At 43.4% G+C, this 27,797-nt stretch overlaps 2 protein-coding genes across 2 annotated transcripts in view; both read right to left on the bottom strand.

Annotated features, from left to right (window-relative positions):
* Positions 1 to 27,797, bottom strand: part of snrpe (small nuclear ribonucleoprotein polypeptide E) — a 90,959-nt gene that overhangs the window by 57,065 nt on the left and 6,097 nt on the right. The window lies entirely within an intron of this gene.
* Positions 8,823 to 27,703, bottom strand: LOC139925861 (cell division control protein 42 homolog). The gene is made up of 6 exons (XM_071917364.2): positions 27,647 to 27,703; positions 17,097 to 17,237; positions 16,371 to 16,443; positions 15,812 to 15,921; positions 14,952 to 15,149; positions 8,823 to 10,726 (listed from the first exon to the last, which is right to left on the bottom strand). The coding sequence occupies exons 2-6, from the start codon at positions 17,199 to 17,201 to the stop codon at positions 10,637 to 10,639; spliced, it is 576 nt and encodes a 191-aa protein (XP_071773465.1). The 5' UTR covers positions 17,202 to 17,237; positions 27,647 to 27,703; the 3' UTR covers positions 8,823 to 10,636.

Raw genomic sequence — 27,797 nt, 5'->3', positions numbered from 1 at the left:
TTGCTGGGTTTATGCAAACACAAGTAAACACACAGACACACACACACACACACACACAGAAAGGGGGTTTGCCAGAGGTTTGCCAGAGCATGTTCACCATGCATGATGACTGAAGCACTTTCTCTCCAAGCGCACATAGAGCCTTCACCCTATAAACAAACATCGGACCACATATTCATTTCCCCAGCTTTTCCCCTTACACGCACGGACACACACACACACACACACACACACACACACGCACGCACACACACACACACACACACACTCTCCCATGCCACTGTCAGGATGTAGGGACTGAATTGTTGTCTGGGCCAACATGTACCACCACCATAAAGCCAAGCTTTCCTATAGTAACGTGCTATCATTATAGAGACATACTGTAGATCTGTAAAGACTTATACACTGAAGAAGACTATACTGCCTATGAATGTATGTTAATATGGAATATATGCTGTGTCAAAAATGACTGCTGTCATGTTTCTTTCGCCATGATGTCTGGTGTGTGTGTGTGTGTGTGTGTGTGTGTGTGTGTGAGAGAGAGAGAGAGAGAGAGAGAGAGAGAGCAAAGTCATTCTGAGGAGTGTATCGTCGCTCGAAAACTGGACTGCAGATCCTATTCCACCGCACACACACACACACACACACACACACACACACATACAGCCCTGCAGACAGACGTGCACACATATTTCAATAAAATCATCCATTTCCCGTGTCTTTCAGCAGCGTTATTACGTGGCCGCAGTGCGCACCATATGCAGCGTTTCGTGTGTGTGTGTGTGTGTGTGTGTGTGTGTGTGTGTGCGCTGCTTGTGCGAGATACATTACACCCCTAGGTCCTTCTTCTCCCCGCAGCCCTGACACCTTTAAACACAAATTTTTTTTTACGCACCATATATCACCGCACAGATCATCCGAAGCCCCCCCCCACCCACCCACCCTCCCCGGGGCGCTGGGAACTGGGAAGACTGGTTTTTGGGGAAGAAGAACCAGCTTCGGGCTGGCAGCTTTCAACCCTCTGCCTGATTGGGTTTGGACTGCAGAACATCCAATTCAAATTCTATGGTGGTTTTGGGACAAGGGGGGGGGGGGGGGGGAGCAGAGAGAGGCAGAAAACACCGGGCTAGAACAGGGGGATTACAGCGAAATGCAGACCACATGGCACAAGCTTTTTAGGTTTTTTTCCCCCCTTCTCCCTCTGTCTCTATCAGTATCTTACTACCCCCCCCCCAGCTTTCTCGCTCTCTTTCTCGCTCTCTTTCTCTTGCAATACCTTTGATTTACTCCCCACCCCACCCACCCCCCCACCCCTCTGCGGAAAGTGTAACTCTAACTCTGTCTGGGACGGTGGAGGTCTGTCCTTAATTAAGCCACCACGATGTTCCTGGATGAGGTGGGCGGTGGTGGCCACAGTGATTGGGAATATCTGTGGGTTCGTGTCAGTCAGTCAGTCAGTCAGTCAGTCAGTCAGTCAGTGGTACAGTCAGTCAGTCAGTCAGTCAGTCAGTCAGTCAGTCAGTCAGTCAGTGGTACAGTCAGTCAGTCAGTGGTACAGTCAGTCAGTCAGTCAGTCAGTCAGTCAGTCAGTCAGTCAGTCAGTCAGTCAGTGGTACAGTCAGTCAGTCAGTCAGTCAGTCAGTCAGTCAGTCAGTCAGTGGTACAGTCAGTCAGTCAGTGGTACAGTCAGTCAGTCAGTCAGTCAGTCAGTCAGTCAGTCAGTCAGTCAGTCAGTCAGTCAGTGGTACAGTCAGTCGCTCAGCAGTACAGTCAGTCAGCTACGAGGCAGAGAATACTAATGCCTCTTGCGGTTTGCTGCGGTTGTGGTGGAGACAAGAAGCTGAGAGTGGGGTTTTATCACTTACTGTAGTATGTGTGTGTGTGTGTGTGTGTGAGTGTGTAGAAATTACAGTTTGACCAATATGGGTTTTTGAAGGCTGACACCAATATTTTTGGGCCGAGGCTGCCAATAGCTGATATTTTTTCTGTCAATATTTATATTCTACATCTTTACATTTGGCCATTTTCAGGCCGAAAAATTCCCCCCCAAAATGAAAAGTATGCAGGTTGAACCACCTGCTTCAGACTAGAATCTCATTGGCTACAAAATGCGTGACCCATGGGTGCCTGGGCCCTTCAGCACCCATGTGATCGGCACCTATGATTTAGACCGCGGGACACAAACGAAGGATAATAATCATCATCATTATCATCGTCATATTAAACAAACTGCAGCATGAGATAGACCTCACTGACTGGCCCGTATCTGGTTAATAGGCTATACGCAGTGTGTATATTGATTATGTAAATGACTTCTCACCATAGGCAACAAAATGAAACTTGAACCTGCACATAAATCATCGACCCGACGCTTCTGCGAGACGGTTCAGGTTCCAGCTCAGGTGGCTCCGCATACTTCAGATGTTTTCTGCTCTCTCCTCTCTCTCCCTCTCTCTCTCAGTGTGTGTGTGTGTGTGTGTGTGTGTGTGAAGGGTTAACCGCGCAGGTTGGCTGGATATTAATGCCACTCTGCTCCCAGAAGAAGCCCAGGAGAAGGCTGGCTTTAGCCCAGAGGCCCGGCCCTCCCAGGCCTCTCCGCAAACTCCCAGATCTCTTCAGCATACTTCTCATATTAAAAGAAAACAAGTTACACAAATGAGACAGATGGTTCTTGTTTGTGATGACAGTTGCAATTCTTTCTCCTCTGCACCCCCCCCCCCCCCCATCCCTTCCTCTTCCCCCCCCTCTCGGCTTTCCTCTGGTGTCTCTGCGTTTTTGCCCCGCGTTTGTTGTGCAACACATCTGACGTGTGTGTGTGTGTGTGTGTGTGTGTGTGAGGAGGAGGAGGCTCAGTCAGATTGACCTTTGCACTACCTGTGGGTTTGAGTTCCTTTATTGCCATCTGTACGCATTCAAATCAGACATGCAGCGGCAAATCAAAAGGTGGGTAAACTGTGACCTCCAGTGATCATCATGAGGAAAGCAACCCGCCGATATCAACAAAAAATCAAATCTCAAGAAAATCAGTATCAGCATCATCATAATCATATCATCAATATCAACACAAAACAAATTTCTGATTTTCTTCCCCCTATAAAGTTGATCAAGTACTCATCTGAAGTGCATGAGCATCACAATAGCATTTAGTTTAAAAGGAACGCAAATAATAAGAAAAAGGCACATCGTAGATTATCAAAACACTGTGGGATCTTCATATAACTTACACCAGTTTGATATGATTTACTATGATGTACGCAACCTCCTATAGATTTATGTCAGGCCCAAAAAGTGGCTCAACTCTCTTTTTTTCAAATCAAAAGATGGGAGAAACACAGAAATATGAATTTAGGGAGGTGGGTAAACGCACGATAATTGCAAAATTCAGTGGCAGACTCGACTGGCGAACTCGACTGGCTGAGTGTTGACTTGTGGGCCGCATCGACTTGAAACTATGTGGACTTGAAGACGGATCCGCATTCTGAGTTGACCCTGCTGCTCTCGCTCGGCGTCTCTCTGCTTGGTAAGTCTGCGCTGCATGCAGGCAGGAGGAGGATTTTCCCCTGGCTTACCGCAGCATTACCGGCCCGACTCTCAAGACAGAGAGACAGACGCAGGACAGACAGAGGGAGACGGGACGGGGGGTGGATAGTGTGTGTGTGTGTGTGTGTGGGGGGGGGGGGGTCAACAGACAGACAGACAGGACTGACAGACATTTACATAGAAGGCCACTCGGAGGGACGATGCATTTTGTCCTGGTGTTTCAAAATCCCCTTGCATTCTGATTTTCCTCTTACGTTTCAGTCGCTTCAAAGTTAGAAAGAACATTTTTTTCCATACTGTACATGACAATATCACTTTCATATTCTGCATCTGCTCGTTCCAACGCTTCATTGAAGCTATATCACGCTTATACTGAGTGAGATATTCAAACCCAAGATGCCCTTTTTTTTTTTATGTATTTACTATTACAACAAATGTGCTTCATTTTCTACACGTTTCCCTGTGATTCAGCATGACATGTTTGGTATCTTTGGAAACCTTAGGATCTTGACTAGAATTTAAAGTGAAGTTATGTTGGTTTGAGCAGAGCTTGGAGCCGCCGGCGGGACCGGCTGGGTCACAAAGGTTTCCGTTTCTTTTTTTTAAACAGAATTTTATTGGTTTTCAACAGAAACAAGAGTTATACATTTTGCCATCATATCAATAACACACAAATAGAAATGAAAAAAAAAAAAAAAAAAATAGTGCCATCCATCCATTCTCAACAGAGAAATCTCCCAGCTGACCCCCCCCCCCCCCCCCCCCTCACCTTGGCATTACACACAGAAGCTTTCCTCCATATTGTCCTGCATACAGACACATCATTGATTAGTGCAGCCATATATAATAGTCATATCAACTTTAACATTTCACAATAGTACACAGTGATACAAGAAGTAGAATTAAGTTGAGCTAAAACACTAAAAGCAGTATTTAAGCAACGAGAGAGAAGAGAAAGACACACTGAGTTTATTCTGGATGGGTGTGGCCACTGCAAGCAGCCCTGGCCCCTCAGCACTAACAGAGTCACTTCCCCAGGTGAGTATCTCCCTGTACCACAATGTGGCAGTAGGTGGCTTATCCTTGGTCCAGTTAATCAAAATACATTTTCTGGCCAATAATAGTAATTCATCACATAGTTTGAACTGTAAATAGGTTAGAGTCAGGGAAGGCCAGGAATGAAAAGTCCTGGGTCTAGGTTTCCGTTTCTGACAAACTTTTTTGAGTGTCGACGTTTCACATCGATCTATTTTGCATATCCTCCCGGGTTTCAAGACGCGGATTTCAAGTTCAGATAAGGACGGGGGAAAGTGACGAGCCAGAGCCAACACACACTCACACACACACACACACACACACACACACACACACAAGGACCAGGGTTTGATCAGGCTGTTGATGGGGGCTTTAGCTGCCAGTGCTTCATCTCTAGATGCTGGTATGGAGGATCTATGTGAGCTTACCTTGCCACACACACATACACACACACACACACACACACACACACACACACACACTCTAACACACACTCTGTATTCCTGGCTACAGCCCCGTGTCTGTCATCAGGGAGATTTCAGCTGAACTGCAAAGGACTTTCCCTTCACACCTGGACACTAAACACACACACTCACTCACACACATGCAAGCGGACGCACACCTGAAGTCGTGTGTTTCTGTGTGTGTGTGTGTGCGTGTGTGTGTGCGTATGCGGGTGAAAGGGGTTGGAGCGTGTGTGTTACATGTATCTATTAGCCAACAGCGACTTGCCGTGTCAAAATAATCCTTGCAGTGACCAGTGGGGGCGTCACTTGATGGCCGTCCAGCTGTCAGGGATACACACACACACACACACACACACACACACACACACACAGTCTTGGAGAATGCTCAGATCTGCATTTTGATGAGTTCCTTTTAAAATAAGATTAGATTAGATGAAGCTTTATTGAAACTGGATCATCGCAGCAGCAAATAATAGGATATAGCAAAGAGAAACAGAATATTAATAAGAATAGAGCAAATGAAGAGTTACAGCACTAGAATGTGTTAAGTAGATAGCAGTAGGACATACTGAAAAAACGAGAAAAAACGAATGAAAACTATGTGCGATATGAAGCTATACAAAAAGATGATATTCAATATTAAATAAGAAAATATCAAAAATATGGAGATATATGCAATATTTCTCAGCTTGTGGTGTACAGATGAGAAAAATCAGAGAGTATTGAGTATTTGTATTTCAGATCAAAAGATGAATATGAGACAAACATGTCAGCTGTTATTTCTGTTAAACCACGCTGGGACAATATCCCAAAACTGACATTCTGTAATGCAAGTAACTAATTACATTTACTCACATTACTGTAACTGAGTAGATTTAATTGTGTATGTCAGTCATTTTACTTTAAGATAAGTATATTTTTACTGAATGAAATCCATTCCAGAGGACAGATGTTGTGTCTCTCCATCAGCAACAGAAACTGGACCGATGTAAACTGACAAACTGTGGATCCGTTCGCAGTGAGAAGAGGAATCTGACTTTACTTTGTTTCTGCACTTTATTTTGTCGTTTCTAATGTTTCCAGTGAAAAAAATCTAGTCTGAACTCTGACCTCTCTCCTGTTAGAATCACATGGAAAAGATCACAGCTGACAACGTTCTCTGTTCTAAAGAGGAACTCAGGAACTTTTACTCTGAGGACATTTTATGAGAGACACTTTTTACTTGTACTTCAGTAGATTTTTACAGTACAGACTTTAGTAGTACTTTTACTTCTACTTAAGTACATATCAGCAACAGTACTTCTGCTTGAGCAGGACAGTCTAGTAGGACTCTTTCCACCGCTGCTGTACTGTTCTCTGAAATACAAATTTCATACATATGCAGCAAAAATAACCAATTTCACTTGCGCTTTCCGAATACTTTTGCTGCTCACTGGATGTGCAGGATGTGTGGATTTGCATAGGCGCCTAACTGACGGTATGGACCGATTGCCTATAAGTGAGACTTGGCGCACTGCGAGGTGTGAGGGGGTCAGACAGGAGGAGGGGAGGGGGGGGGTTAGGGTTGCATTTCAAGTTCATATCGTAGCTGAGAGACACTTTTCCCCACATGAGTTACGGCCAAGTTATAAATCAAGATGGCTCCTTCTCTCTCTCTCTCTCTCTCTCTCTCTCTCTCTCCTCCGCCTCATCCAACCTGCTGGAGGGCATGCAGGCCAGGCGGACCGGGTGCAGACCCACACCTCTACACCGATATCCACACGCCCCCCTCCCACCCCCATCCTCTTTCTATCTCACCCCTCCTCCTTGATGAAAACCACATTTGGGTTCCATATGTTGGCGCAGAGGTTTGCCTGGAAGAGCAGAGGCTGTGGAAGGCCGAACACCGGCGTGGCTAAGTAGACCGTACCCATGCTGTAGCCAGCAATGGAGCAGATTTACTGTAACACACACACACACACACACACACACACACACATAGCAGGGCTGAACAGGCATGCCCACGTATAGCTGAGCGCTGATTTACCGCCGGGGCTTTAATAAACTGCTAAAACCGCCAGTGTGCTTTTCATCATAAGTCAGTATCTGTGGAGATCATCGTAAAATCAACTCATAAAAGTGGGTGCAGCCAGCATGATGTATGTGTGTGTGTGTGTGTGTGTGTGTGTGTGTTTCAGGTCTGTCGAGATAAGTGTCCAGGTGAGTTGACTGGTTATTACATCCCCCCCTGCTCTGATTGGACGTCCCAGCTGGAGACGTGATGGCAATTGGACGTCCCAGAGGACAAAACATGAAATTGTAATTTGTCAAAACACGATGAAGACCAATGGAGGCCAGGTGGCAATACACATTAGTGTGAGGACACAGAGGGCTGGGGGGGGGGTGGTTAGACACACACACACACACACACACCGATATTTCAGCAGAGAGGAATGCCCTCCGTTCAGCCTGTGTGATAATTAATGGCTGTCAGCGTCTCTTTAGCGTAAGAAGGCGCTGACAGACAGCACTCCAGAAACGCGGGGAATGTGTGAACGCCTCACAGTGGGGGTGGGATGAGGGTGGGCGGGGTGGGGTGTGTAGGGGTGTGAGGTGTTTGGGTGTAGCAAAGGCACACCACCACCCTGCGGCAGATGATCCGGGTCACCGGGCCTGGGTGACATCACCCTCATTTGCAAGCCATTGGAGGAATTCCTGGACATCTGTGGAGGCTGTGAAGGTGATAATGATCTCTCAACACTGACCTACAGTGTGTGTGTGTGTGTGTGTGTGTGTGTGTGTGAGTGTGTGTGTGTGAAAGATAGGGGGGGACAAGTGTAGCTTGTGAGAAAGAGTAGCTTGTATAATAAATGGACCTTTCTCAAGCCATCATAATGCAGATATTTCATATACATTATATATACTTTAGTTCATTTTCTCAGTATGTTCTACTACTATTATTTTGCTCATAATGCTGTAACTCTTTCCATACCTTATGATTCAGAAATGTCCACTTAATATGTTCAAGAAAAGAAGTGCCAGTTGGATTATGTTTAATACCCATTTGCTACATTTGTGTTTATACTCTATTTGCTGTTTCCTATTATTTTGCTGCTGCAACAACTTGGATCATGGATGTTTACAACACCAGTGTTACCATCTAGACACATCATATGAATATTTATCATACCACTACCTCTATGCAAACCATCCAAATGCCAATATCTAATTTCCAGAAGACAGAGACGTGTGTGAGTCGCAGTGCAGACTGGATTGTGAAGGACATCAATCATGTATGCCTCCATCTTTCTGCATGTGGTCCACTGTGGCCCACAAAGGAACAGCAGACAGCAGGGGCAAGCATTTTTTGGGCACACGGCGCCCCCTGCTGGCTTTACATGCCGAGTCAGGATCTTTCTTTCAGCTGCGACACCAATGTTTTTAAAGGTCAGTGAGCTCAATGAATAAAGCATGGCACCAACACTGTCAGGGTTAGGGGTCAACTCCACTGGGACTGGATGATTCAAATGTAACGCAAGACACTTGGGATGTATGTGTCCACTAAATGGCATAATTTACCTTTTTATAATTACCGTTGATCATCTTGAAAAGTTCAGGTGGAAAGACGCTCCTCTTCCTTTAGTAGCAGGATAAAGACATTTATGTATCCCAGATGCCATTAGAATAATGAAGCTACCACATAGATAACATTCAGGTGAATTTATCTCTCTGGTGATGAGTGTGTTACTCTCTGGTACTTCAATCACAACAACCAAAGAAAAGATGGCAAGGCAAAAGTAGTAAAGGCAATTAAGGTATAAGTTTAATATTTTTGAAAAGAATGCATATACAAAGAACAAAGACTTCAGACAAAGCATTTGGTTTTGCACCAAAACAACAACAGGTTATAATAATAATTATACTGACTTGGGCTGGACGTCAACCCAACTCTAAGCCACCAGTAAAGAAAAACAAGAATGAACCAATCACAAATAATCTTAACCAAACAGTCTCTCTGCCATTGGAGGTTTTTATTTGACTCGACCAATCAGAGGTTTTCTTGGTGCAACTGGCAGGTAAGAGTTCAGATGAGTTCCGACCCCTAAATGTAAAAGGAGTGAAAGTAACCTTTTTTTTTTTAATATATATATTTATATATATATAAAATCAAAAACAGCACAAACAGAAAAAAAAAAAAAAAGATTTTGGTAAAAACATCTGGAGCCTACATCAACATTGTGTGCCAGCTTACATTATTATTACATCTGTTAAACCTATTGTCAGAACAGAGACCAAGGCTCAGCTACATGCAGCACCATACAGTTGGAATGGGTACAACAGACCAGACAGCCCTTCACACCACAGACATGCAGCCTGGATTAAAAAAAAAAACACTAAGGAAGGCACCAAATTCTGACCTGGCACAGAATTCTGGTGTAAATTCACGTTAACTGATCGGCTGTCTAAAAAAAAAAAAACGGATCTCCAAATACGGCTGCCGAGGAACATTGTACGACCCGGACGTCCCCCGCTGTACCCGTTCTAATTGTAAAAGGTGACGGCGACGCTTCGCCGCTTTACTCTCCCCTTGGTCCCTGGCAACACATGAAGAACACGCCACTTGTTCTGCTAACACTGTTTAAGTTCCCTGCTTCCGAAAGGCCGATTCCTGTGGTCGACCGGTGGGACCCGCCGCTGTTGGGACGCCTTTAGCTCTTCAGTGAACACCGCCCTCCAAATGGACCGCTACTCTGCACCCTGAACACCTGTCTGAAGAGCTGAGAGGACCGGATGCAAGACGCCGATATTTACCGATTCCACTTAGGCTTAGGACTGGACCGTGTGGGGCTTCAGCCGTGTCGCGCTGCGTTACCGAGTCCTGTCAGATCTCCACGGTATCCTCGCTGGTCTAGAGTGAGTCTATCTGGAACGTGGAATAAATATCTCAGACTTCTCTTGTGTTTGTGGAGGGAAGGGGTGTTGGCAAACAAAAACAAAACATAACAAAACAAAAAAAAAAACACTACTCTGTTAGCACTTCTTCAGGTAGTGCTGAGAAAGAGCGTGGAGATCGGGCGATGAGTGTGCTCGTCGACGGAGGGGGCGGGACCAGCAGCATGTGCAGCTGTCAAATCAGGCAGCTGGAAAGGGCCGGGGGGCGGGGCTTATCTCCATCAAAGCTATAAATTGGCTGAAGACAACTAAGTGGCTGGGCATCTAAAAAAACGTGAACAGGCCACAACACTGACTGGATTTAAGTCGATCTATCGAAGCTCACAGATTTTGAATTCTACTTGTACGTAAAGCCTGGTATGTTGATCCCCGTCCGAGGCGGTGTCGCCCCGGCCCGGAGCCCGCAGGTTCGTCTTCTGTCCCGGACTCAGACTCGGGGATGAAGCCTTTCATTATTGCAGAGAATGATGTGAAACTTGGTAGGTTGTTTTTTTTTCTCGTCTTCGCTGTGGAGGACAAAGCTGTCAACCAGCCTTAGCAGAGCAAGGGAAAGGGCTGGGGGGGGGGTTAGGGGGTGGGGTGGGGTGGGTGTGTATGTATTTAAGATGTGTGTGTTGTGTTGGGTGCGAGCTTGAAAAAAGGTGGTGGTGGGGGGGGGCCTCTCATAGCAGCACACATTTACGTTTCTTCTTGGGCTCTGGGGGCTCCAATGCGGCCAATATCGCCTCATCAAACACATTCTTTAGGCCTTTCTGTGGACACAAACACACAAACACACATGCTCAATGGAGGGGCAACACACACACAGGTCAAATAAAAGGGCTGAAGGGAAACTCAATGGCAGCATGAACAGCAAAAATAAACAGGTGCAAACAAAAAACATCATTTAGAGTGGGCTACAGTGTGACCTAATGGACAATCGGGGTGTGAGAGTGCAAGATGAAAAATATATATAGCAGTTAATAATTCAACAAATCAGTTAATCGTTTTTCCCTTAAATGTGGTTACCGTTATTATAGTCATGTGAGTCAGATCAGGGATAAAGTGTCAACACAAATCATAAGTCTACTGTTTCAGCGTGAGGTGCAGCTGGGTCGTGACAGTTCAAATCAAGGGCAAGTAAAACAAGAAAGTGGAGGAACAAGAGAACACGGGTCCAGAGACACTGTCCACACACACACACACACACACACACACACACACACACTACAAGCTGGGTTTGTAAGGTAGGCCAAATAAAACTAACAAGCCAGACTCACACAGATATCATGCACACACCCGCCCACAGCCTTCACAGTAAATCTAGTCAGTTCTGTTCTGATGAGGTTGTATTCAGGCTGGGAACACACCACATGACTTGACACACTGAAAAGACTGGAAATCACACACTTAACACCTGCCATTCCTATATTTATGTCTTGTATCGTAGAGGCACTCGCACTTGATGACCAGATGGATTTGGGGAACACCACACTTGATGAGAAGTTGGATTTGGGGAAAACACACTTTGACAAGTTGGATTTGGGGAATACAAACGACTGGCTGGACTAAGGGAACACACACTACCCGAGTTTTAACACTATGCAACCTCCCAAATCCCGCGGAAACACACTCTCATGCCACTACAACACAGAACCAAACAAACATGGGAGGTGGTGGATTTTACTTTCTACAGTTTCTGTATTTTTTTTTTTTACTTCACCCTCAAACTCTCATTGGCTCCATTGGTCCAGATTTGATCCAAAACCCTCACACATAAGATCATCTGTACAACTGCCACAAACTAGTGCCAACTCGGTCCGATCTTGGAAATCTTGAAGCCAAATCACAGCTATAATCGGCCTCAAAGTCGTGTAGTGTGTTCCCAGCCTTAGAGGTACATGTCTTTGCTCTCTTCCTGTTTGCCCCTCAGCAGAGCTGCTTACAGCCTGAGCTTAGTCATGTGAAGTAAGCAGATCCGTTCTAACAGTGTTGCAGTATGCAGGAAACCAATAAGCCCTCAGCATTGCTCAACTCAGTAGACTAACCCTACACATTTCTTCTCTATGGACTGTGACAGAGTGCTGGGAAAGGAAGAGAGAGCCAAAGAAAGAATAGCAAGTTCATTTGTCCTTTATTAATGAATTTCACATATCATTTCACACAATTATAGAAGCTTTTTTATTATCTGTACTTCCAAGACAGCAGGATATGCACCGCAGCAAATGGCACATTAGTGTCATATATAGAGAAAGTTGGGCCAAATAAGTCAGAAACCGGATCTCATAGGATTTCCACTTCAAGAAAAGTCATGTGAAGCCCATCTATAAACCACTATCAATAACATCAATATAGCTAAGGAGGTGCCAATATTGCCATCTTGGTACTTAACAGAGAAAAATATTAATTCAATTGGTATGTTGCCAAAACAGCCAAACACTCTCTATATATGACTTTGGTACTTAACAGCCCTATATGTAACCATAGTCAGACTCCAAGGCCTGTTTAATCATACATCAACTGTAGTACAAAAAATACATTAACATTAGGAATGGAGACTCTGTTTAATTAGTGTTCAGATCAATCTCAATAATGTGGAGCCATGTAAAGCCACCACCCTCCCTCCAGCCCAAACCCTCTCCACATAAACTACAACTACAAGAGAGAGGGGAAAGACTAACTAAAGCAAACAATGGCTACATCCCCAACTACATCCTACATCCTCTATAGGCTACCGCTCTACTTTTGGCCAGAGACCAGACACATGAGCACTGGCCAAAAGTAGGAACCTATACGGGGAATGGTATGACAGAGTGGTGAACTGTTAAGATTCATGAAACAAAGCTGAAGCAACCCCATTCCAGAAGTGAGGCATTAAGTATGTTAACAGACCAACCAATCCAAATGTTAGCACAGTTACAGATTAGAAAAGGCAATTAGCAAAAGTCCTTGAGGTGCAGAGAGGCCTGGGGTCGGCAAAGAAGACCAAAAGGAAAGCAAAGACGAGAGCTATGACGCCCTCTCAATACAAAGGAGCAGTTGGTGGGGGGAGGTAAGGGCAGGAAATAGGTTGCAGATTCACGGGTTGGTTAGTTGGTTGGCTGAGATTGAGATTGGTCTAGATTTAGAAAGCAGCAGAAGTGAAAAGATGAGGAGGGGGAGGAGAGAAAGGACTGAAAGGACAGAGAGGGTGGAGTAGAAGAAGGGAAGGAGAAGGGAAGAGGAGAATGGGAGAACAATGGTTATGGAGAGGAGGAAAGAGATGGGAGCAGAGGCGACAGGGAGACTTTAAAATATACAGCATTTCCTCTTTCTCTGCGTCTCGGGTGGCTCTAGGGCGGCTAGGATAGCTTCATCAAATACATTCTTCAGCCCTCGCTACAACGACAGAGGGGAGGGGAGAGAACAACAGCACAGTTAGCACAGCAAACAGAGAGAAAGAGAGAGATGGGGGAGGAGGATAAAGAGGAACATGGCAGAACAAGGAGGAAAAGTATTTGTGTGAAATACAGTGAGAAGTGTTGGAAAGGCATGGTAGAAAGATAAAGAGTGAGAGGCAACGGTGTTGAGCGGCACTCCAGAGCAGAGAGAGAGAGCAGTAGTTGAACAGTGGGCTGAGGTTGAGGTGTGGAGGGAGTGCTGCGATCCCAGACCGGAAACAGGAAATTACATCAGCAGCTGTGCAACAGCTCTGCCAGGGCGGGAGGGAGGGAGGGAGGGGGAGAGACAGGAAGGAAGGAGCAGAGCAGGGAGGGGGGGGGGCTACACCTCAGCTCCATCAACACTATTGTTCTCTCCCAGACCAAAGCCTGGTTGCCCAAACCCTGATCTGAAACCAGTGTCATGTTGCCTCTCCCAGGCCTGAGGTTATAACAGCGGGTAGAGGTGCACCGATACCAATGTTTCAGAACCAATACAAGTACAGAGTACTTTATCAAGAAGATCGACCAATACAAGTATCAAGTACTTTATCAAGTAGATTGACCAATATGAATACTGGTCCAAGCACTACTCAATTTACACTCATTCATGCCGTCTAGCATTGACCGGTTTTAAACATTTATATTTACTGAATAGCATTTATTCATTTGATCAAATTACATGCTACACATGCTACATAACAAGCTAGAGGAAATGGCTTCTCATTCTCACTCTGGACAAACAGCTTACTGACCGACTCTCAAAAACAGCTTATTCAAAATAGGTTAACAGATAAAGAACAGTGGTATGTTGGGCCAAATAAAACAGAATGACATTTAGCCATGGCATAGCCATGGCATAGCCATGGCTCCTCTTCTAAACAATAGGTGCTATGGCATGAACTTCACAAAATAGAGACATGTTTCCTCTCACTGGAAGTTTTATATTGCGGCAAAGCCGTGCCATTAAAGTATCGATATCAGGACAGCTTCATTTGCTGATCCGAGTACTTGGGAGCTGCCCCGGTGTCAATCCCGATGCTACAGATACTATCAGTGCACCTCTAACAGTGGGTTAGCGTGTGGGAAGCTGATCCCAGAACTGGGCCCTGGGCCATGTTGTGCTGGGACGCTCCCAGGATAATGGTGTAACAGAGTGGATTGGTGCCGGTCTTTCTGGGCACTTGTGTTGGAAAGGGTCATAGCTAACACATGAGCTGACCCTCCCAGACTCGCCACTCTGATCTGTTACATAGAGTCTACACAACCTACATGCAGCCTCAACTGGCTTCCTCAGCTGCTCTAGTACAACTGAAGCCAGACTTCTTACTGCAGCCTGAGTATACTATGGACTAAAAGCAGCAAGGTTTTTCTAAGCCATGTGGAAAAACCTTAAGGAGATGAGCAACGTCACTGAACTCATGAGCAGCATGCAGATCAAAACACAACAAACACTGTGTGTACAGGCTAGGGGATATGTTCCCCTTTCCTCCACTTTCTCGGTTCTTGCCATTGAAATGCCTAACATATGCATGTCCCAGAGTGTGTGTGTGTGTGTGTGTGTCTGCATACATCTTACCTGCGTGAGGGCTGAGCACTCCACGTATTTGACAGCCTTGAGGTCCCTAGCCAGTTTCTCTGCTGTCTCGGGAGTGATGGGCTTCTGCTTGTTCTTGGCCAGTTTCTCTATAGTGGATGGGTCGTCCCGCAGATCAATCTGGGTCCCAACCAGCAGGAAGGGCGTCTTTGGACAGTGGTGGGTGATCTCTGGTACCCACTGGGAACACACATGGCAAAACAGCTGTTAACATACTGCATCAGAAGTGTTTGTGGAAGGGCTGTCACCAGTTATGTTTCCATCCAACTGTCAAGCGGAATTAAGCAAACTATTAAAATGTTGCAAAAAATAAAATGCAACTTTGATAGTTTCCAACAGCTGGGTTGAAGCGAAGAAATCGGCTTTCCTAAGGTCAGAGAACACGTCCACCAGAAAAACAGAAAGAGTCTTCCAGAATGTAGTAGTATTGGGTAAGCTGTTCTTTGGTGTCAGCTTATCTTGGTCATTTTTCATGCTTTCATCTGAAGATGAAAACGAAGAAATGCACTTGGCAATATTCTACTGTACCAACTAATGGTTATACAAACACGATGGAGACATACATGGGATTTCTGGGAGGTCTGGGATGTTGCAACATCATTATTTCGATACACTGTAATCCACATAAAAATATTTGGAGGGAAACCTAACTACTGATCCGCAACTGATGAAATTGTGTTGCGCTTTGTAGCAACTGATACATAACATTCACATCATTATATTAACCAGTGATTATCTCCCCAGATTAATAGTTATATATGTATCAACATTGCTGAAATCATCCCCCCACTTTATGATGGAGGGTGAGTAGTGAGAGGAAAAAGGAGGAGGGAGAGACTTGCCTTTTCTTTGACGTTTTCGAAGGAGGAGGGGGACACGACGGAGAAACAGACGAGGAAGACGTCTGTCTGGGGATAACTCAGAGGTCGTAACCTGTCGTAGTCCTCCTGACCTGGAGAAACCACACAAAAACACACATGTAACACACACGCACAATCTGTCCATCGACAATCCAGGTACTGGTATTGACGCGGTCCGGAATGCAGGACGTCTCTGTGAGCAGACAGAGGCACAGCGCCAAAACCACGGGACACACCTCAATCTAAAATAAAACTCACATTCACGCACGCCCTAGTTTCACAGACGTCAGCCTGCGGATGGAATGCAGACGGCTCATCTAAGGTGGTTCCCTTCTACCTCCCATCAAGCAACCCAATACCATGTCTTCCATTCGACTGGTTAGAGACAACTGTTTTACAGTACCAAGTGTCTGTATTGACAAGGGCTTAAAATGTATTGACTGACATTTCCCCCCGACCAGGACTAGCAATTAGAGTGACTGATTAGATGTCCTGGACGAACAGCACTGAGCAAGTGTAGGGTGGAATAAGAAAGACATACCTGCAGTATCAAACAAGCCCAGAGTGTAGGGCTCCCCTCCGATCATTACAGTTACAGCATAGTTATCAAACACCTACAACAGAGAGACAGAGACAAGTGGTCATGCACAAACACAAACTGTAAGGGAGCTGATATAAAATAAAATATCAATACATCTTTGGCTCCGATTAGGGTTCGACCACATGGGTTTTTGAAGGCCTATGCCAATACCTGTATTTTACACTGAAGCCATTGTGTGGTTATATCCACTATCTTTAAATTTGACCAATTTCATGCCAAAAAATTACAAGGGTTCAAGTGTTTCCGCCAGAATTTTATTCTTGTGAGGCTGGAAAAGCCTCTGAAACAGCATTTAGGGTTAGGGTCATCATGGGACACTAAAACTTTCCAAAGAAACCAAAATGATTTAAATTCTTTTAGGATTATCAGCTCCTTAAGGCAGGGTGACCCATTACATTTATTCAGTGGGATACTGCCTTTAAAAGAATAATTAATTTACAAAAACATCATTGAACAAGGAAAGGAATAAAAATGTACAAAGAAAATGAAATTTCAATGCACGTTTTACAGACTGTTTTTATGTAGCTGTGTTTAGGGAGGAAGCTCCATCACATCACAGGTCAATGACAGGCCACATGACCATGGTCAATATCCAATAACAAGAGGCCAATATCGGCCTGACATATAGGCAAACTATATTGGTGTAACCCTAGTTCTCGCACTTACCGTAGGTACATATTCGGAGGGGAACTTGTTTGTGGTGTAAGAGATGAGCAGACAGGTTTTACCCACTGCTCCATCCCCGACTACAACACACTTGATGGTCTGCATAGCTGTGTTTTACAGTCCTCACTACTCATTCAAGATCTGGAACAGAGAGGCAAAGAGGAAAAAGAAGAAGGGAATGTTTCATTAGTGATGGTCAGGGCAGAGGGCTCACACACCAGGATAACAACTGACCCCCAACCCAACAACAACAAAAACACTGAAATGAACAAGTGAGAATTGCCTGAAAATGGACGTGAGACGATTCCCCTATGTCCCTAAACCGGTCAGGTCAATCTAACAAGAGGGTCACAACAGGAAGTTGGGATCTACCTTTTGTTTTCCCTATTGTGGGAATTGTGTGCGGCATCACAGAAACAAAGCTTAATAATGTAGTGAAGACATAAATGCAGAACACCACAGAATTATGGGGTCATGGGGAAATTGTTGTAAACAGCAAAAGATGTATTTTGAGCAATGTCTATTATGAATAGATGAACAAAAATGCCATGATACTGTGTATGGGGTGCAAAGCTATGTTCAAGGGATGCTGTGTTTAAGCTGATTGTGTACATGTCTATAAACACACACATTGCAAAGTTATGGGCTATAATGTCACAGTGACAGTCACCAACAGTATAGGTCGACAAGCAAATTCAGTGCGAGTGTCAGCAAATATATGCAGCTAGACATGAAACTACACACAAACAGCTTTTGCAGTGAGGGTGTCTGCCTCTGCAACACTCAACTACAGCCTACATTTTCCATTTTGCATGGCAATGTTCACTAAAGAGCAGAAACACCAATAATTTAGAACTAGGGTACAAGAGCCTGCAGACATTTTCCAAAGTGGGCCAACAAAGCCCAGCTCTGATAATCTAGTCACTTTCCAAATGTCCATGACCACTTCTGAAAAGTACTGTGTGTACTGGGAGGCAGAGGTGGGAGTAAGTCACATGTGCAAGTCACAAGAAAGTCTCAAGTCACTGTGTTTAGACTCAAGCAAGTCAAGTCGAGTCACTGCTAAACGTCAAGCAAGACAAGTCAAGTCATTGCTCAGGTCAAGCAAGTCACAAGTCAAGTCACCATGAAAGAAGTGCTCAAAACAAGAGAGAAAGGGGTACAATGGCGAGCCATGTCATGAGAAAACTGCACCTGTTAGTTAGTTAGTCTCTACAACTAGGGATGGGTATGGTTAGGATTTTATTAATACCAATACCACTATTGATACTGCTTATCGATACCAATACTTATCAATACTCTTTTGAGTGCAAAATACATGTTGTTAAAAAAATTATCAGTACTACTTTTATATTAGTTTGGGCAAAAGATATTTAACAAAATTGTTGATAAAATGAAATAGATTGTTTTCTCAGACAAAACATGATGATGGGACCAATTGGTATAGATACTGTAAATGTCTGGTAGTTGTTGATACTTGAGAAATTTCTGTTTCTGTTGGTCTTCACTAACTTAATGGGAATATGACTGTAATATAGTGTGTGTCCACCAATCACTAGTTATTGCTACCTTTGTGAGCTGCAGGTATGTTTTTCTTTTCAACCTCCTTCCTAAAAATATAGGCTGCTCTGGTTACATTAGGTTACACTACTAACATTTTAAAATCACTTATTAAAACAGACATATATGACAGCATATAATATTGGTATGCTATTTCATCTCTAAGCATTTTGTAATTTTTCCTTTAATTAGGCCTTCCATTGACAGTTTTCAACACAGAGGATAGTGAGAGACGTTAAAATAGAGAGTTGAAATGACTGATATTAGGTGTGGAGGGTGACTAGCATGTCTGGATGATCATGGCAGTTTTTAAATCTTTATCTAAGACCCTTTGAATGTTGAAAGAGATTATTATACCCACAACAGTTTCCCACTTTGTATTTATTATGCGGCACACGCGAGTACCTACTGTATCGGCAATTGTTCAAATTGCGCGAAAATGAAACATAGTATTCTATCTGATGATTACTATTTTCTGCTGTGGATTGTGTAGACTAATACATCCATTCATTTAGAACACTGAAATTTTAATCCTCATCAAGGAAAAATACCATCTGGTTTGCCTGATCTCGCAGGATTGCATTTGTCACACAGTTGATTAGACAGTTGATTGAAACGCTGTCAATTCATAAGCTGTCTTGTCTGAATCAGAAACGGTCTGGTAATATAAGGCTCGAGAGAAAATCAGCGCAGGTATGGGAGAATCCTTTCAACATGCTTTCAGCTCGATCCTGTCTTGCATTGTTTCCTAGGTCCTGCTAGACACTGTCTTTTAAGCCTGGGTTGCGCGCACTGCACTAAAAGTCACCCAATCATGTTTCAAAAACAAAACGTAACTTCTCAATATCTAGAAAAAACGCAAATATTTAATAAAAAAAAAAAAGTCAAGTCCTTTCGAGTCATCTGTCTCAAGTCTAAATCAAGTCTCAAGTCATGAATACCAAGTCAAAGTCAAGTCAAGTCTTTTATCAGTGTTAGTCAAGCAAGTCTCAAGTCCTCAAATTTGCGACTCGGGTCTGACTCGAGTCAAGTCATGTGACTCGAGTCCCCCACCTCTGCTGTGAGGTTCATTATGTGTGTGTGTGTGTGTGTGTGTGTTGCCCCTACTCTGATGATGATGGATCTTTCTCAGAATTAAATGTTAAGGTTAACCAAGGAAAATTTTAAGCACATGCAATATCAGTGCTCAATTCTGATTACATGATTGTTAAAATAGTGAAAGATAAACACTGTTGTAGGCAGATGAGCATTGATGTTAGGGATGTAAATAACGAGTAATTTAGTAAACGAGTACTTATTTTCTCTTACCGAATAGTATTCGATTACTCTTTTTTCCCGGTTGCTTTTAGATGGTTACACATAGCCTAGTACTTTTACGTATTTTAAAATACTGCATGATTTGCACTAACTGAAATTGCGGACAATCCATCATCCTTATGGAGGAAGGTCCTTCCTAGAGGATAATTTAAAGTATCACAAACAATTAAAACAGAATTTATAGGGGTCTGCTTTAATTGAAAGCTGGAGGCGGAGGTGAGAAGGTGTGGGTGAGAGGGTGCTCATTAGGTAGCACCTAGTTCAACACTGTGGCAATCATCAGTACGGAACATTTCAACATTAACCCATTTCACACTCTCCCCCATCTCCGGTCGGGTCACTGCCTCTCATACATCCACACACACACACACACACACACTCACACATATTACACAACACCATCTTCTTCACTGGTCCAGCTAACAGGCCACATTTACATGCAACTCCTGCATTTCTGTCCAAATACAGCCACCAAGGGGTAAGGCTTTATGCCAGTTCAAACTCAACAGCCGGCATTTTGTCATCATTTCTCTATGACAAATAGTTAGTAAAAGAATTTTCCAACAACATTATTCAACTGGAGCCTGACCTAAAATTGATGCGGACCAAGGCTATCCCAACGTTTTTCTGCATTAATGTCACTTTCTATTTGACATGGGGCCGTTTATGGGGAGTTAACCCCCTCCCGTTTCTAATTAATAACTACAACTCCCAGATCAACCCTGGTGTCAAAGGGAAGGGTATGATTGGCCAGACGTCCAGATGAGGTTGTCCCTACTAATACAGATTCTCACCAGCACTGAGGGATCCTACAGGCAGCACAGCTAGAAACCCCTTTGGGGAACAAGTGGTGAGTATGAACGTCCTTCACACAAAGGCATTGCACACTGTGAGGCTGTGCTAATATAGGATGAACTGTCATTGATTTTGAGGGGGTGAAATAAAGGAAATAGAAGGGAAATACACCACCTTAGCGTTGTTGTTTCTCCCCACAATTCCCCAGAAACAGATTTGAAATAATTTGAAGCATCAAATCAACAGTGACAGCACAACACCACACAAGAACACACACTACAGCAAAACCGATATAAGAGAGAAGCAACAATATTAGTGGCTCATATGGTCTTTTACCGTACTGTATTTGGTTGTATATCCACAGATTATAAAGCACTCATCATAAGCATACACAGTATTAATTCTGAAGATTTTCCTATGAAATTTCAGTTCAACACATGACTGGAGTAGTAGCCTAAAACCACGAGCTATTAAAACTTCAGCTCACCGTTTCTTCTTATGAAGACTGAGACAAAATACAGCTTGTGCTGAATTAATAGGTTGCAGCTCTGATTACCTCAAAGTAAACTTACTGAGACAGTAAAGAATACCAATGACATATCAGTCATAACTAATAGTGGCACTCATCCATGGCAGAGATAGTGTATAAGGTTGCAAGATAATTGCAGGAGTGAATACTAATACTTTTGGACTTAATGTAGGGATAAGCAGGGATATGAAAGGCAGGCAACATAAAAACATTGGTTTGGCAAAGGACAGTTTAATGTTAAATACTTGCCAAATGTTCTGGCTCTAGATTTTAAATGATCATTTGGCCCCTAAACTGGGTCAATTTTCAGTCTGGAGGCATGCTAGAACTGAAAAAACAACATTCTAATAGACAAATATATCAGAGATTGGTAAAAGTAACTTCCAAAAGGTATTAAATCTTCCATCTGTCAAATCCTAATACACCTCACACAAAGTGTGACATGATACACAATCTCTCACAGGCCATGGCAAATCAGTAGAGGACTTCGATGAACTGAACTCATAGCTGGTACGGCTCTACCAGCATACATCAGAGCATGGTACTCTGAAGCCCCTTTCACAGATGAAACCCGTAAAATTGCATTGTAACATATTTGGGCCTAACAAACATCGATATTTGATCGTTAACTAACAGTGCAAATCGATCAAGATTTTTTTTTTAAAATGTGCATCCCTACTGGCAATACCGTTAAATTCCACTGTTATCTCCCGGAAATTACGTTTAACTGCTGGAGTCTGAGACTGCAGTTTGAAAACACGGCGGGCTAATCTCCGTCCGCCCGGACTCCGAGGATCTCTCTTATTTCCACGCCTGTCCAATTCCACATTTGTCAAAAAGTAAAGCTACAGCCCATTGCATAGTGGTGTGCACTTCCCTCCTACAGTTCGACAACAGAGCGTCCTAACGTTGTATGGCTCGTGCCGTTAATGTTACAGCATTGTTCACACATGCGGTCGATATTGAACTTTACTAGTAACGTTACAACGTCGTGAGCAGTGAAATTGGCAGAACTGATTTACTGGCGTTTCGACACCGGCTCTTTTTCACACATGACGGCGTGCTATCACAGTTGCGGAACAGGCTGCATGTGTGAAAGGGGCTTGAGACAAGGAACCATGCCAGTAGAGCTGATGTACAGAAGTGTGGCTACCCAGAAGCAATGTTACAGCATCTAATCTCATGCCTACCAGAGGCAATGTCCTTTAGTGTAGGGGAAAGAAGCACAATCCTCTGCAAAGCTCCAATTTATGTGACAGATGACCCTTTGCTCCCCTTTTTCCTTCACTGAGAGAACAGCTTTCTCCTCCCTCTCCCAGCAGACAGTGGGTCACTGCGGCTTTAAGCTGGAGCATAACGTCATCCATTTAGTTGTGCTGCAAAGCACAAGTCGACCAGTACCTGCCCATAGTCACCAGTATAGGATAATTTCCCCTACCATAAAACTCAACCTTCATACCAGTGGGTAAAATCACAATTATTGGCCTTAAATCTATGCCTATAATACCACTACTATGCATCTTGCTGCATTACGTGGCATGCACATCACAACAACATACTGTACTAAGACACCAAAGGACCTATTCATGCCCATATATAAGCTTGACATTCTGGAGAAACAAGATAACTTTCTGCAAGATGAAGGCAATAAAACTTATCTGCAGTATAGCATATAAAAAGGTAAAAACGGTAGAATTAGAAGGCTAAAGGAGCAATTCAATATTCTCACTGACGGTGGGCACACACTGGCAAACTCGACTCCCAGCGAGAGAGCACAGTATGTCTATCAGCTATTGGCCAACAGCCTAAAACCATCCATCTGTCTTGCCTGTCTAATATGCCCCTCTGAGCTCTAGACAGGTTAGTTTATGAGAAGATCCACCATAAAACAGACTGGGTGTATGTGGAGCACAGTGATCCAACATTTCTCCTCCATAAGTTATGATATGTCTGCACTAAGCCTCTGCAGAGCTCTGCAGCACTGAGGGGGGAGAGGAGGGGAGACTCGGTGAGTATGAGAAAGGAGAATTACAAGCAGGAGGGACAAAACAGCAGAGACCAAATGTTACATTGTGAATAAGGTTAAAAGGAGAGAGCACACCGGAGAGGGGAAGTCCAGCAGAAACAAATGAACCTGTCAGCCACTAAGATACGAATGCAGTGGTAACACATTCTACATCCTATTAGCTAGCTAGGCCTTTATGTTGCATTTGATTCAATGTTGGGAGAAAGTGACCGTCCAAGTGCAAGCGCAGTCAGAAATGGGGAGACAACTGTGCAACTGAATGAAATTTCAGTTTAGTTCCCATCATCAGGGCAAGTGTGTCATACTGAAATGGAATGAGGTGGTTAGTCCCATGTTCCTATTAGTGGTTGGGGAGAGGAAGCCAGGTGGCATTTCCTACCCTCTCCCATCCATGTCCACCTGTGATTTTCTCTCATAGTAGCAGATCCAAACTGATTGGGAATGGAGGTCTGAGGGACACCAAATCTAAATGGATATATGAGTATAGCTAAACTTAAACATACTCAACAACTTTCAAAACCTAAACAAATTTGTGAAACATTCATGCAACTATTTGCTTCGAAGAGTGATTTCACTTTGAATGTACCATGTAGCATGTGCAATACTAGTGATTCCCATCAGGTCAAAAGAACCGAAAAGCAGTTACGTCTTTTTAGTGTAATATAAGTAAGACGAGCCCAATCGCACAACAATACGTGGGAACCATAGGCATCTGATTGACAGCTGCTTCAGTAATGCATGTACAAAGCAGCGTTCCCACTCAAACTGTAGAAGTCTGTAGAAAAATATTCTTTGGAAATCATTACCAAGAACCCTTTGCCAGCAAAAGCATAAAGGCTAACCTTAATATTGTTGTTTAATCATAAGCTGTTATACAGAATACTGTCTTAATACTCGGCATGGTAGACTACAATGCGTAGTCGTGCTTTTATTAAGTGTTTATTATCAGTGTTTCCTGTGGAATTTTTTGTTGTAGACTGTGGGGGTGAGCAGTACTTCTGGTTCTGCAACCCAGGTTCACTCCTCTGCCTGTTCCAGGATCAGTTTCTATAGGTGTTGCGGTTTAAAGGCCGATTTATGTTTCTGCGTGAAGGTGTCGCTGTAGCTACGCCGTAGGTGTCTGCGGCGGTGTGAGCATTTATAGTTCTGCGTTGGTGATTCTGCGCATAGACCACCAAAATGCTAGATGGCAGTGTCTTGCTTTGTTAACACAGAAGTAATAACAACAGAAGGAGTGGTGTTTACATTCTCTGAAACCCATGTTCTGGGATATTTCTTGCCACGGATTCAGTGACATCTGGTAATCTTTATAATTTGGGGATGAGGCGTCATACAAATGAACATATTTGCGAACCTCTTCAGCTAGCTGAGCAACAAGACTAGATGAGGAAATTTCATTATATTTACATTTTTCTAGCTGCGGGGGTCATTTTGCAGCTGTGGAGGGCCACTGAAGCTAAATGAATGTAAAGGAAAAACTAGATTAAATTACAGTGCACGTGTTACCAAGTAGGCTATTTCTGAAAACAATTTAAATGCATGCCGTTTACTGGCTCAGCTATGAGAGCAGTTTGTGGACTTTGAAAGTATTTTTGAACACTAGTGGCTCACAGAACTATGGGACTTACATTAACAGCTCCCTTAACTTGCCCATTTCTTTTTTGTTAAAATTAGTCATCACCATCAGAATGGCTCAATTAGTAGGGCAGCTTCTGACTAGTAGGCAACTAATTACAGTATGGTTCTAAACCCTAAATAATGTGATACTGAGGCCAAGGAGTTAGCACAGGCTGAGCACCAACCTCATTTCACAGTCCGTTTCTCTAAGCAGCCAGTAGGGCCACAAGCCACAAGTTTATTACTATGAATTTGAATTTCGGGTATTTGACAAATATTCTAACCAATTTTGCCTATAGGCAGAATTTTTCAAATTTAGGAGAGGTGACAGCTCTGCAGCATACTATCTGTTGCGTCAGGGCAAAGGGACTCAAGGGGTGTAGCCCAGACTGAGGATTTAAGAGCATGGCTGAGAAGCAAGAAAAATAGATGAGACAGGGTTGTAGTACGCTAGTGGGCAAAATCAGTGAAACAAGCTCAATGGCTCAGTGGGATATTAACACCCTCCAAGTGCCAAATGCTGGTTAATTTTGTAATATGGCAGATAAATCAGTAAGGGTAACCCACCACACTCCAGTAGCGTTTTGTCTTTGCAATACACTCTGACTGTGAGCCAATCAAATCAAAGCTTCTGTATCAAACAGGCTCCTTAATCGCTGCCTGATACACTGCTCTACACAAAGCTGTAGCATCTAAACTTCTGTTTTGCTACTACCTGGATGGTTAATTAACCTGATGTTAGGATTAATATCAAAATGTGAAGCATTCTAACTTCAGAGTGTATGAGTGGAGTGTAGTATGCATGCTTTTTTGCCATTTTGAATTCGGTTGCACTTTATAAAGAATTACAAACTTAATTCATTATATAATTTGCAAGTGCAAGTTTTAGTACAGAAAACAGCCTTGAAACTGGTAGGGTGACATATTTCATTAAAATGTATTAGGCTAATAATTCTGACCAGTAAAAAATATTGGCAGGTATTTTTTTTGTTTACCAGCCCTTGACAGGCGAGCCAAAATATAAATTGGAATCCATCCGCCATTGTAGCCAATGGAGGAAAAGGTTAGTTTCCTTGTCTAGTGGCCAATCTAATCTCCATACAATAGCACAGGAATCATACAGTCCTGCAGGGCCAATGCATTTTTTTTGGTACAATGTGTGACCGACCAAAACTTCAACATGCTGGATCCTCAAATAGAGGCAAATAGATCTGAACACACTCTTGCAATAGCAGCCAGACACTTCAGTAAGCTGATGCTCATGGGCAACAGAGGCTGGCTACAGCTGTAATAATGCCTTCAGACTTAATCCACTCATTTGTGTTTGTAGGCCAGCTAGCACTCTGAAGGAAGGCCAGCTTAAGGACCACTAGTGAAAGCAACTGAGATTCAGTTTGATAGGGTGGCAGATGCTGGCATTTACACAAGAACACAAAGCTCCTAATTTGAAATAAACACTGTAGATGGGGCACAAGTGCATCAAGTGAGATATTTAGCAAGACTCGAATACGCTTATCAGAAATGGGCCGTCTGTGTTTTTACTGGAAAGTGTATAGCTCGGACACCCCTAGGATCAAAACATTACTGTATACACAGACATCTGAGACAATACTGCAAGGCAGTGACTGGCATTACACAGGATTTACCAACTTAAAATTCCCTCATTGATTGGTCACAGCTTAACTGAAACCTTCCTTCCAGGCCCATTTGAACCAAAGAATCAATGATGCATTTAAACACAGGCTTGACCGAGAAAAAGAATGGACATCTGGCCATTTCAAACACATACAGACCCAGTGTGAAACATATCACAAACATTCTGTCTTGTCTCAGATCAACACTGAATGGATATGAAGAGATGGCTTTCCAACATAAGCTTAAGACTTTCTGTTCTCTTTGTGCTTTAGAAGATTATGTCTAGATCAGCAATGACCACAATTGGTGGGGATAAAGTAGGCAATGTGATAATCTATCAGACTGTTCATGTTATTAAAGTTATCTAAATAACAAGAAACACAATTACCACACCATACCTGATAGACAGCTACTATTACAACCTACTGTTAGCTAGCGTTACCTAGCATTAGCTGCTCAATTTCGGCCACATCGGCCGGCCTCAGTTTGGCTTGCCTTTATTTACTCACCGTGCCTAGGTTACTAATTGCCTGCTGACTGTTATAACTAAGATAACTCGCATTATAGTTACAAGTTCAATTTTGTGGACCTCGGCCTTAGTACCGAAACGTTAAGCTGTACAGCTAGAGTCAGGGCCTGGCTCTGATTGCAAAAATGGCTAACGTTAACGTTACTCCTTTTATTGAGCTTGTTAGTTAGCTAACTAGTACAGCTAACATCTCCTCACGTTAGTTTGGAGGCGAAGTCCTGTCAAATAAAATCACTAACAAATAAATTCTCAGATCTTTAGCTAGACAGGCCCAGAAGATGTTTATTTACTAACCGGTCTAAAAGGACAGTCTGTCTGCCTGCTTTGCTAGCTGGTGTCCTCCCTAGTTAGCCTGCTTGCTAGCTAGCTGAGCTAACCTTAGCGGATGCTGTTGCTGAATGAGATAACCAAATAAACAATTATAACCCGCGTTGAAGAAATGTACAACATATATGATAATCACAATAGTCTAAGTAATAATACGATGACATTATTCACAGTTAAATCACGAACAATAACGAAAAGAAAGATTTTTTTCATACCGTATCCTCTATTTGTGTCTCTGCGCCGGGCGTTGGCAGCTCCGCGCTAGGGGCTTCCCAGTCAACAGAACAGGGACACGTTGCGTTGCGTAGTACGTCGTAACGTTAATCAAATTTACTAAAATAGTTTATTTTTAGTATATTTTTGTTT

Source organism: Centroberyx gerrardi, chromosome 5 (assembly GCF_048128805.1).
Source record: "Centroberyx gerrardi isolate f3 chromosome 5, fCenGer3.hap1.cur.20231027, whole genome shotgun sequence".
Lineage (NCBI taxonomy): Eukaryota > Metazoa > Chordata > Actinopteri > Beryciformes > Berycidae > Centroberyx > Centroberyx gerrardi.
Note: the sequence above shows the minus strand (reverse complement) of the source record. Positions and strands in the feature narration are given on the sequence as shown.